Source organism: Brassica napus, chromosome C1, assembly GCF_020379485.1.
Source record: "Brassica napus cultivar Da-Ae chromosome C1, Da-Ae, whole genome shotgun sequence".
Taxonomy (NCBI): Eukaryota; Viridiplantae; Streptophyta; class Magnoliopsida; order Brassicales; family Brassicaceae; genus Brassica; species Brassica napus.
In genome coordinates, this window is record NC_063444.1 from 11,127,079 (window position 1) to 11,139,962 (window position 12,884).

The 12,884-nt window shown below is 33.6% G+C and overlaps 2 protein-coding genes and 1 non-coding gene across 9 annotated transcripts; 1 reads left to right on the top strand and 2 right to left on the bottom strand.

Annotated features, from left to right (window-relative positions):
• Positions 1-1,001: 1,001 nt before the first annotated feature.
• LOC106368264 lies at positions 1,002-3,465 on the bottom strand. The gene has a single exon (XM_013808181.3). The coding sequence runs from the start codon at positions 2,875-2,877 to the stop codon at positions 1,204-1,206; it is 1,674 nt and encodes a 557-aa protein (XP_013663635.2). The 5' UTR covers positions 2,878-3,465; the 3' UTR covers positions 1,002-1,203.
• A 3,843-nt stretch (positions 3,466-7,308) lies between these two features.
• LOC125581232 lies at positions 7,309-7,426 on the top strand. The gene has a single exon (XR_007318932.1). It is a non-coding gene; the product is annotated as a 5S ribosomal RNA (ribosomal RNA).
• A 501-nt stretch (positions 7,427-7,927) lies between these two features.
• LOC106377734 (SPX domain-containing membrane protein At4g22990) lies at positions 7,928-12,162 on the bottom strand. Of its 7 annotated transcripts, none has more exons than XM_048745660.1 (10): positions 11,667-12,162; positions 11,243-11,319; positions 11,043-11,163; positions 10,650-10,961; positions 9,601-10,169; positions 9,203-9,510; positions 8,965-9,125; positions 8,690-8,880; positions 8,477-8,610; positions 7,928-8,363 (listed from the first exon to the last, which is right to left on the bottom strand). In XM_048745660.1, exons 2-10 carry the CDS (start codon positions 11,293-11,295, stop codon positions 8,125-8,127), a joined length of 2,088 nt encoding a protein of 695 aa, XP_048601617.1. In that variant the 5' UTR covers positions 11,296-11,319; positions 11,667-12,162; the 3' UTR covers positions 7,928-8,124. The 7 variants fall into 7 exon arrangements, with proteins under 7 accessions (XP_048601617.1, XP_048601621.1, XP_048601620.1 ...); XM_048745664.1 differs by having other exon boundaries at positions 11,243-11,295; positions 11,971-12,153; XM_048745663.1 differs by having other exon boundaries at positions 11,243-11,298; positions 11,768-12,153.
• Between the last annotated feature and the right edge of the window lie 722 nt (positions 12,163-12,884).

Sequence of the window (12,884 nt, forward strand, 5' to 3'; positions counted from 1 at the left end):
CCTACAAATAGAACATTCACAAAATGGTATATTTGTGCATCAATCCACATACACTAAAAGAGTGTTGAAACGATTTAACATGGATAAATCAACTCCTCTTAGCACTCCGATGGTCGTTAGATCACTTAACATTGAAAGTGATCCATTTCGACCACCTGAGGAAGAAGAAGAGATACTTGGTCCGGAAGTACCATATCTATGTGCAATTGGAGCGTTGATGTACCTTGCAAATTGTACACGGCCTGATATATCATTCACTGTTAATCTTCTAGCAAGATTTAGCTCATCTCCAACACGAAGACATTGGAATGGAATTAAACATGTCTTTCGTTACCTACAAGGGACTATTGATTTAGGCTTATTTTACCCTAAAGATTCAAATGGTCAAATGGTTGGTTTTGCAGATGCAGGATATCTTTCAGATCCACACAAAGCCCGATCGCAAACAGGATATGTTTTTACGATCGGAGGCACTGCTATATCTTGGCGTTCTCAGAAACAAACTCTTGTGGCTACCTCTTCAAATCATGCTGAGATCATCGCACTCCATGAAGCAAGTAAAGAATGTGTATGGCTAAGATCAATAAGCCAACACATTTGTTCAAGTAGTGGGATTGACAAAAGTACGGGGCCAACTATTCTATATGAAGACGTTAAGCGAGAGCGGAGAGTGACACCGGTCCCCAAGGGGGAGTGTTACGAAACTTAATTTAATACAAGATGGATGATCAAGGGGGAGTGTTATAAGATAAACATTGAGATGATCATCCACTACTTTACCAACTCAAGCACTATGATCATCTACTCACCAAGCACTATGATCACCCACTCATTTACCAAATCAAGCACCATCTTTGTTATTTTATGTATTATTGCTCACTATAAATATCATCACTCATCTCACTCTTTTGTACACCATTACATCTTCTTCTTCTTCCTTATAATAAACTATCTTCCTTATATTAGTGTTATTTGCTTCCTACGGGTATTAAATTCTACTATTATTTAAATTTTTCGATACTATAAATTATAAGTTATTTCATAACAGGGTTAAAATATGTTGAAATATGTACCAAAATAAAACAAAGGAAAGAAAATTGAATGCCTAATCGAACCAAACCAACCCAAACTCAAAATGTTCAACCAAATGTGGAACTGAACGATTCGGATTTAGATCAAAAGGCTCTCAAACTATTACGCCTGTCATTTGTTTTTTTTTTTTTTTGTCTCAAGAGCTTTCTTTCTCCACTTCTCTTTCTCAACAAAATCCGCATCCAAGAACCTCGACACAAACCCCCAAACCCTAAAAACATCATCAAAGTTCGTCATAAACCCTAACCTAACACTCACCACTGACACTCTCAAACTCATACTCTGTCCATCTCTTCGTTTCTTGTTTCCCACGCTACCAATCTTCTGCAAATACGCGCATCGCAAACCGACCTTCTCCCTCTCCGCCAGCCTCTCCACCATCAAAGGATCGACTTTCTCTCCCTGCCAATCGAAAACGTTGAACGAAACCGACGCTCCTCGGTCCGGTCTCTTCCTCGGTCCGCAGATTTTCACCAGAGGCGTCTCTGTTTGATGAGAGCCTGGATGTTTCAGACACGTCAGCGCTCGGACCAACCATAAAATCAAAGACTTTAACCTTCGAGTGATCAGTATCAGACCGAGAGAGTCTGCGTGATCCAAACCTCGAAACTTAATTATTGCTTTGTCGTTTTCTTCTTCGATTTCAATGGCAGACGTTGACGCCTTGTTGTGGTCCTCAAGGGTACTTTCGTCATTTTTTGTTATCCAATTTGGCTCTGCTTTTACTACCGTGAGATTTGCAGGATCAGTGATGCCTTCTGATGCTTCTGACAAAGCTTGAGAGCTAGATTTCTTGACGAACAAGCAACCGAAACCAGTAAGATCATCATCATGCCCTAAAAACTCTGTAAAAGAACATATCAAAAAATCTGGTCGGAACAGAGAAAGACCTAAAGTATCCATGTCTTTAGAACCCAAAGCAGAGGTATCAAGCAACACATGCCATTGGTTCTCTTGAGCTAAACTCATCCACGAGTAAGAATACGAAGCTCCTGTTACGAGAGACTGAAGTGGAAACACAAAGAGTCCTCTTTTGTCTCTTCTTCTCTTACTCCTCAAGATCGTCCTCTTCAGCTTCTCAGAGACTACCTCAGTGCTCGGCCACGAGAACTCGGCTGATTTGGGCTTGACACCCTTCTTCTCCGAGATTCTGATCATGCCTTCCACTGCTTCGTCTTCGTAGTTGTAGACAGTGAGGAGATTCGGGTTCTTTCTGAAACAGTAGAGCTCCGCTACGGTCTTGAAAGCAGAGGAGCGGTCTTGAGTTAGGATCATGTCATATTCAGATTCTTCAAGATTCATAAAACTCATGATTCTCTTCCTCATCCTCGTCTGAAACTGAGACTCTTCTCTCGCGAGTGATAACATTTCTTCACCGGAGCTCGCTTGCGTGCAAGACAAGGTAAAGAGAGAGTTATTCAAACCAGAGAGTTGCCGGAACTGTGAGTATGAGAACAAGGGCTGTTGCTGGCTTGTGTGGGATAACAACACGTGGCGAGAGGAGCACGAGAGGTTTTGGTACTCTGTAGATCGGATATGATCGGCTTGATTCGTCTGCAAGTAATCAGGAAAAGCTGTGATGAGGTCGTAGAAAGATGTGCGGAGAGGAGGGAGAGATTCTTGGCTAGTGAATTTGATGTCTCTTGTTAGAAACGAACCTCCGGGTGCGATTACTGAGAACTCGAGCTCTTCTTCTTCTTGTTTCTGAGTCATGGAGTGAGATGAGAATGGTGATGAGCAGCAGACATTAAAGCAAGCTTCTTGTATGGAGGAGTGTGAACTCATCTCTTTTGTGTCTCTCTCCTTCTCCTGTTGCTTCTGCTCTTTTTGTCTGGAGAAAAGAGGTGTGCGCGCGACTTGCTGAAGTCAATGGGATTAAAGGGTCTTTAATCAACAATTATAATGTCGTAATCTAAATCACATGGTCAATAAAAAGGAAAAGTTGATGTTATTTCGATGAAAGGCAACACATACCTAACGTTTGAATCTCATCAATCAAATGAACAAAACTTAGACTTCGATTTCGCTGATAATTTATACTAATAGTCAATTTTAAATAAAAATAGCAGATCCATGTATAGAAAGACTAGGATAGGCTGCTAGGTACACATTATGGCCACGTCTGTGGTTGAACGGAGTTGACTTCTGTATAGCTTTATATTATGAGGTCATAGAATAGTACTTGAGAAGCATTTGAAAACTTATAACTTTAATTTTGTACTATCTCCGTTTCCGAAAGTAAGAAAGTAAGATGTTTTAGATTTTTTTTTTGTTCCACAAAGATAGATTTTCTATATTGTTAAGGTACTTTTTTATACTTTTGAAGAACATTAATTGAGAATATTTGAATTGATTAAATTTCATTGGTGTAAAGTTATTGGAAAGTGTATAATAAAGTAAAAAATAAATTAAATTATAAACATTTATTAAATTCTTAATAAGCGTGCATACTCTAGAAAATGTTACTTTCATGAACAGAGGGAGTATTAATTTTAAAAAAACCCCAAATCTTAGGTGGCACTCTAAATGCCTTCTAAATTCTGTTTTCAAAGAATTCTAGAGCATCTAATATAAAGTATAGTTTAATCTAATGGTGTCACATTATTCCATAATTATATAACACTAGAGAACATTATATTAACCTAAAATATAGGAAGTGTGTATTCTTTCCTTAAATAAAAGCTACGGAATTACCTAATATGATTTACATATATATGGCAATTAATGATTATGAATAATAAAGATTTGATAACAATTTTTGAATCCTTCTTCATTTTTGTTTAAATTTATATTATTAAAAAAATTAAACAATCACATTAACCATATAATAAAAAAATTAGATTTTTTCTTATATGTTATATTTTGAATTTTTTAAAATGACTTTAAAAAAAAAAAGGAAGCCTTATATGTTATATATTTCTTTTTAAAACGACTTTAAAATACAAAAATGAAGACATCTTATATGTTATATTTTTCTTATATGTTAGAATTTTCTTATATGTTATATTTTGAATTTTTTAAAAACGACTTTAAATTACGAAAATGTAAGTTTTCCTTAACTATACGATTAAAAATATTAAAATGACATGTATCAATTCGATGGTTGATTTGAAAGCTTTCAAAACCATATGGAAGATAAAAATCAAAATAATTTAACTATGGAAACAATACTGTTCATTTTTTTCAAGAATGTGTTCGATGGAAAAAATACGGTTTGTATGTCATAATTTGTTTAATGTCCACTAGAGAACATTATATTAACCTAAAATATAAGAAGTGTGTATTCTTTCCTTAAATAAAAGTTATAGAAATACCTAATATGATTTACATATATATATGATAATTAATGACTATGAATAATAAAGATTTGATAACAATTTTTGCATCCTTCTTCATTTTTGTTTAATTTTATATTATTAAAAAAATAAACAATCACATGAACCATATAATAAAAAAAAATAGATTTTTTCTTATATGTTATATTTTGAATTTTTTAAAATGACTTTAAATTACAAAAATGAGGAAACCTTATATGTTATATTTTTTAAAAAAACGACTTTAAAATACAAAAATGAAGACACCTTATATGTTACATTTTTCTTATATGTTAGATTTTTTCTTATATGTTATATTTTGAATTTTTTAAAACGACTTTAAATTACAAAATGTAAGTTTTCCTTAAGTATACGACTAAAAACATTAAAATGACATGTATAAGTTCGATGGTTAATTTGAAAGCTTTCAAAACCATATGTAAGATAAAAGTCAAAATAATTTAACTGTGAAAACAATACTGTTCACTTTTTCAAGAATGTGTTCGAGGAAAAAAATAAGGTTTTTATGTCATAATTTGTTTAATGTCTACTAGAGAACATTATATTAATCTAAAATATAAGAAGTGTGTATTCTTTCCCTAAATAAAAGTTACGAAATTACCTAATATGATTTACATATATATGGCAATTAATGATTATGAATAATAAAGATTTGATAACAACTTTTGCATCCTTCTTCATTTTGTTTATTTTTTTATTATTAAAAAAATAAACAATCACATTAACCATATAATAAAAAATTAGATTTTTTCTTATATATTATATTTTGAATTTTTTAAAATGACTTTAAATTACAAAAATGAGGAAACCTTATATGTTATATATTTTTTTTTAAACGACTTTAAAATACAAAAATGAGAACACCTTATATGCTATATTTTTCTTATATGTTAGATTTTTTTCTTATATGTTATATTTTGAATTTTTTTAAACGACTTTAAATTACAAAAATGTAAGTTTTCCTTAAGTATACGACTAAAACATTAAAATGACATGTATCAATTCGATGGTTGATTTGAAAGCTTTCAAAACCATATGGAAGATAAAAGTCAAAATAATTCAACTGTGAAAACAATACTGTTTACTTTTTTCAAGAATGTGTTCGATGGAAAAAATAAGGTTTTTATGTCATAATTTGTTTAATGTCCAATCCCATTAACCCATGATGTATTAATTATAGTTTTGTTCCATTATTTTTAATAAAAATTGATCCGATCCATCGGAAAAAAATTATATAATAACAACAAAAAATATTATATATATATAAATAAAATGATCAAATATATTAAAAAAATTATCGATAATATATAAAAATAAATTCACCCTGCGTCTTATCCTAGTCAGCAATTTAAAACTGATAACGAGAATTGTAAATTATGTTAGTGTAATTCCAAAAGAAAGGAAAAATACAAACAAGAACCGTGAATAAAAAAAAACAATCAATCAAGAGATTAGTATTATTTTTTGAATTAATTAAGGTGATAGCTAGATGTTGATTGACTGATAACCACTAAAATTCTTCCTCCATTTGTGATATTTGATTGATACGAATTTACTTGAGATTTATGTTTGTTTACCTTTTTAGCACGTTAAATGTGAATATATATTAGACAACAAATTCCGGTCATAATAAGTGATGTAGTTTTGATTTATTTTTTAGTATATGAAATCACTTATTCTAACCAAGTTTGTATAAGCGACGATATTGCATTACTATTCAAACTTAAATACGTATAACGTATGGTATTGACAAAAATATTTGAAATTGTATGCCCTTTTTCTAAAAAAAAAGTATTTGAAATTTTTTGTTTAATAATACTTCTTACCTCAGTGCGAAAAGGTTTTTAAAGTTAATCTACATAAGTTTTAAATTATGCTTGTAAAAACCCTTAAGATAGGGTGTAAACAATTAATGTAAACACGCGAGAAAGTAAGAACCTTGAGGGCGACGCAGTTTGGACTTGGTCAATCTCTCGTGTTTACATTAATTGTTTACATTAATTTTTTTTTAACTAAAGGCTTCGTGTTTACATTAATTACGCTTTAAATTAATCAATAATGTCTATGATACTTTATCACAATCAAAGCATCTAAAATACGCATGTGTGCGCGTTTATACATATTTTACGTGTCCATATATATATCATCCACTCCTGTCTGACTCCACTAGCATGGGATGTTGGGTGGTACGATAAGCTGTATTGTTGTTTAATTTTTAATAAATTTTACTATATTACATATATAGTACTTGATTAACCATCTGAAACATATCTTACAATAGTTAACAAATCTATCATATATATCATGTATATACAAATTTTATGTTCGAATAATAAATCAGCTTCATCAAATTCTCATTTTACTAACTTTATAAAGTACTATATCTTTAATAAAATAAAATAGACAACAAAAACTGAGATAGAAACAAGGAACAATTGCTAGTGGGTAGTGGCGACTGGCGACTGACTTCTATTTTCAATTAAACCAAATCACAAGTTTATGATGATTTATATAATTTTGGCGTTGTTATAATCCGTGTGGGTGTGGCATCCACTATGAAACACAAGGAAACAAACAGAAAACAACAAGAAAATGTTTCGATCAAAAGAAAAATATAAGTTAATATACAAGAACACCGGTCACCAGCATGAAACAAAGAAAAAGTGCAAAAAGAAATCCGTTTTTACATTCTGGAAGAAATTTATTAGATTATAAGAAAAAGAAGAGAATAGTTGATGTGATCACATATCAAAGAATATTGCAATTTTAATTACGATCTCCAATGTCAATAACGCACTAACGTCCTGTCACGTGACCATTTTTTATGATGTGTGATAAACCTCTCTAAACGTTTAAGTCAAAGTATACTTATTTCATAACCGGGTGCTATCATACCGGCGCTAATGCACCGGATCCCATCAGAACTCCGCAGTTAAGCGTGCTTGGGCGAGAGTAGTAATAGGATGGGTGTCCCCCAGAAAATACTCGTGTTGCACCCCTAAAAAAAAAGAAAGTGTTTTAAAAAAAAAAAAAAAAAAAAAACTTATTTCATAACCTTTTGGCTCTATTTTTCTTTGCATGCTTTATTGCTTGAATATGATAGCTTAATGTATACAGACAAATTTGTAAAAAGAAGAGTACTGCTGATAGGTCTGGTACGGATCGGATATCCGGGTAATTTTAAAGTATCTGAATTCAGATTCTTATCCGGCGGATCCATAATTTTATTATCCTTATCCGGATCTGGGGTTCTCAGATATTCGGATGTCGGATATCTTCTAAAAATTGTAATATCCGGCGGATATCCGGATCCGGATTTGGATCCTTAAATAAATAAAAAATAATATTAATATATATAAAATATTAACAATAATTTAAAAATAAAAATATATATAATGTCTTTAATTATTTCTATGTATAATATTACAAAATTTACATAAAATTTATATATACTATTATAAAAATAAAATTATATTAAATAAAATTAATTTATATATATATTACTATTTTTAAAATATTTATTAATAAAACTTACGGATCCGGATATCCGGACTTAAAAATTAAGATATCCGGATCCGGCTTTGACGGATCCAACATTTTACTATCCGGATCCGGATTCGACCCCTCCGGATATCCGGATTTTCGGATCGGATCCGGATCGAATCTGAATTTCGGATAAAAGTCCCAGGCCTAACTACTAGTACAAGGAGTTATAAGTAAAACAAGTAGCTACGATGGACACAACACAAGTGACCAGAGACGGAAGTAAAGTGACATTCAAAAGCATATCCCGCCCAAAGTAACCGGCGACGGTAATAGTCACGTCAGCAATCACACGCGCGATCGTGCCTGCCTCCGTCGAAAGCAAACCTCCGTTGTAAGTCCCTCTCGATAGCCTCGACGACATAACCCTCGAGAGCAACGACAAGTTAACACCTGCAAGATCAAGAAAATGTTTCAGTTCTTGAAGGATATGCGCTAAAAATAAAAGTTTTTGGCCTTTGTTTTGAGTATTATCAATCTTTATTTCCTTTTTATTCTTTTTTTACCTTCAAGAACTTCTGCTGAGACAAACATGATGAGTCCGGAGCAAACGTATTGTGGCACAGTGTACGGAACAAGGACATTGAAACTGAATAGTATTCCGACACAAACCATGATCTCCGACACCAACAGAATTTGCCTGTTAAGATTATGACTTTAGGGTACCTTGTAGTACAAGAAATAAGTAAAACAGAATATGTGTGTGAGAAATTACTTACCGGTCTTCAAACATGTTGCTGATATAGCTTCCAATGACGATGTTCACAGGAAGAACCGTGAGACCTAGACAAGCCAAGAAGATAGCAACCGAGCTAGTGGACCAACCAAAGTAGTAAGTGGTGATGACACTAGATTCAGAGAGAAGAATCTCCATTGCATACTTAAGCATGAAGTATATCAATAGTTGAACCTGAGTAATCAATATGATCATTTAGTATTGCACACTTTTACATTTTCAGATTCCTCAGAAGTTTATTTTAGGGCTTCATTTTACCTTTACTGAAGGTGTAAGCAACCTATAAGCAGCTCCAATAGAGTTCACAGGTGCACGAGATTCCTCAGAAGCTTCTTCACTATCATCTTCATCTATCTCTTCTGATGTGATCAGCAATGGCTGTTTAATGCCTGACTCCAGATTCCCATCTTGAACAGCTTCTATCACTCATCAACACCAAATCAGATATCAACTTCTATTAGTTTACCAAAGAGAGAGATTTAGGACTTAGACATACCAGAGTTATTAGAATCCTTTGAAGTACTATGACTCTCCTCAGGCTCAAGCGCCAGCTCCCGAAACGATATAGCTAACCAGACTAAGTACATAAGCCAAGCAACAGCCATAACCCAACCAGGCAATGTGTTTTGGTTAAACGTAAGCTTATAGATTTTGAATCTAGTCTGCAACAGACCAGCAAGCGCAGGACCACACGCCATTCCTAGAGCACTTGCACTAACAAAACCAGCAGAAGCCTGCATCCTGATCTTTAATGGTACACAGTCACTTATATACCTCCTGTTTACTGCTCTCGCTGACCCCAACCTGATACATATATACAATACAGTAAGGGTTTAAGGATTAGGATTAGGATTTAGGATTTAAGATTTAGGGTTTAGGATTAAAAAGACTTACCCACAGAAAAGCCGACCGATCAAGAGAACAGCTATTGAGTTAAAGTCAAAAGCCAATGCATACAACAAGTTACCAATGAAGAGGACAATGCTACTGAATATAAGCGGTTTGAAGTAAGATTTATTAGACCAGGCGCTGAAGTAAACCGAAGAGAAGAGCTGAGCCACAGCCATAGCACCAATCACTACACCACACACCGTAGCCGCTGCACCAAGGCTCATTGAATAGTCATCTGCTGTAGGGACAATGATATAAGTATTGACCATATAGAGAAACGTGTTGACAAGATTCAACAAGAGAGACATGAAGTGATATCTCCTGTCTTCTTCAACGGCTTCTTCCTCGTCTTGTGGACTAGGTAACTCTTGTTGCATGATAAACGCGTGCTGAGCCATGAAGTTCAAGAAGTTTGTTGAATGTGTGAGCCTATCCACTGCTGCTTTAATGGAGTCAACTACAGGATCTTGAAGAGGAAGGACAGGCTGATCGTAGATAGATAAGTAGCTTCCTTGATTGTTTTGAAGCTCATGAAGGTTGCGAGACACTGCTCCAACAACAGCTCCAAGACCCTATAAATGATCAACTATAAGTTTAGAAACCGAGAGATAGATAGTTTACAAGCAATGTTCTAAAAATCGGTTTAGATGATGTCTAGGCGGCATATTGATCGAAACAATTTTTTTTAATTTCCATTTATGCGACTTTAATTGGTTAAAACCATTATAAATCAGTTAAATCGACCTAAATTGGTCTAAATCTCTTAAATTAAGCAATAATGTGAATTCAAATCCACAAATTTATCTAATTTCTTTCTTTTTTTATATCTAGTTTTATAATTTTTCAAATTATAATTAAACCTTAAAACTAAAATATCTAATATGTATCTATATATAATATATAAAAATAAATTAATAACTGGTTAACGATTAGGCTCCTCGGCCTAGTCGTTAGTCCTCTATTAAGCGCATAGTTACCTCTCTTAAGCGCTTAGTTACTGCTTACCGAAATTTTGATAATTGGTTACAACTTTAATGCATTTTTGTACTTACAACATGTTTATAGACTTGCTGAAGTTCAGAGTAAGGATGGTTAGCGCGAGTCTTGACATAATAGTTTGTGAATCTGTAACCAAACCGTTTATCAAACTTCTTCAGTATCTTACGGACACCAATAGCATTCATCTCAACGAAGAACAAGAGCTTGAGAAGATCTTGACCAACAGCTCTATAACCTTCCTTTAGATAAGCTATGTGAGATATCTCAGGCTCCTCTTGGAGAGCGTCGTGCGACTCTCTCAGTCTCTGTAGCCTACTTGCAAGAATTCCTTGTTGCTCCAACATGAACAGTGCGACTTTCTCGATCTAAGTATGCATTTTAGATTCAACAGTTTTCTCTTAAAAATGATACAAAAACTGTGGTGAAGGAAGTAAATAATGAAGCACCTGGTTATCAAGCATCTTTGAGAAATCTTTAAGAACTTGGCGACGCTCTAGGTTCCCTCCTTGTAACTGGCGACCGTATTGATTCACTTTCTTCTTCATCAGTTTGTAGTTGATGTAATATCTACAAGGGGACGTTGCGATAGGACAAACCTTTAACGAGTTTTCGAAAAGTGTTATACGGAGAGAAAAAAAAACGTTACCCTTGCCATTCTTGAATGCTACGTTCTTTGAGCTTTTTCCCAAAGGCGACCATCTTGTGAATTCAAATAAAAGCCACCTAGAAAAATCAGAGATAAGCGTTATTATTAAAAAGAATGATCAGATACAGAAAAGTCGTATAAAAAGTATTGCAAGAATAAGTCTGCCTCCTTTCTATGTATCAATGAACTTATGGAACTATGAGTCTATATGAGATAACACACTGAACTTGTCAGTGAGACATGTTGCTACAAGAAAAAAGAGATTCGACCTTTGACTGATATGAGTTTGGTAGTATTTAAATTTTAAATGAATGATTCAAGAACAAGGACAACTAAAGCCTTTTTCAAAAAAAAAAAAAAACCAACAGGGACAACTACGCCAAACATTATACTAAACTGATCATTTTGAATTGTATGAACAAACCTCTTATCGTCTTCTTCCCTGTTCCTCTCCTCGTTTTTTATTCAGATTCTGAGTAACCAGCGAACTTTTCGTTGAGCAAAAGAAAAGAAAGAAAACCGAACTTGTGCTAGAAAACGGCGGGAAAGAAAGGCAACGATCGGTGCTAGAAACGGGGCGATCAAAGAAGTTATGGTAACAATTCCGCAAATAAATGAGTAAAAGACTTGAACTGCAGAGGCCAAGTATATAGTACTAGAAATCACCAATAATTCACATCATTTTATGCTGCAAAGGGACATGAACAAAGAGAGGAGAGAAAGAAAACCTTTGTAATTTGTGAAACAGAGAAAACAGAGCCTCGAAAGTTGAAACAACACGGAGAAAGAGAGAGAAGGCAGCAAAATCGTATTTGATTCGGTGAGTAAAGAAACAAAAAGAAAAAGAAATGTAAAGAAGAAACCAAAGGGGAAAAAACATGAGTGCGGCTCTGAGGTTCTGTGTGAATTCACGTTGAACAATTTTTATAGTAAAGGGAATAAGAGGAAAGAAGTGATCAGCGTTAGCCATTGTGGGCTCCATCTTAATTTTGTCTGATCCTCAAATTTCTTTCTTTTCCTCCTTTTTCAATTTTAATCAGTGGGATAATGATTTATCTTGGTAACAAAAATTTCCCTTTTGTTGCAGTTTGCAAAATTATTTTTATGACGGCAAAAAGTAAAAGATACATCATCCCTTTTGTTCTATTTATAGTATTTTTTACCCCACATATAAATATTGAAACTGCGTGTTATGTTTAGTTTTGGCATATAGAACAACTTATTTACATCGACTGTAAGTTTTGAATTTGTTTCTTATTTGCATGACTTGTTTTTCCTTCTTTTCAGAACAATAAGCATATACTAATGGGACATGATTTGTCTTTTTTTACGTGGGATCTATATTCTCTTATGCTTTTGTATAAACTCGTGGTGAGGCTCTTAGAGCACCTTTAACGCAAAGATATAAATGAGTTCTTAAGAATTAAAATTAAATGAAAATTAATAAATCATGAGAGAGAAACAGCCTACAGGTTTCTATTTAGTTAGTTTTGGAACCGGTTCCACATATTTAGAGACAGTTGTCACTCCTGCAATGTTTCAGAACATTAAAATAATTAAATATTAATATATATATATTTTTTAGAAACCTTCAAAGGGTTTCAGCGTTAAAGATACCCTTAGGAATTAGGGAGTTAAGAGA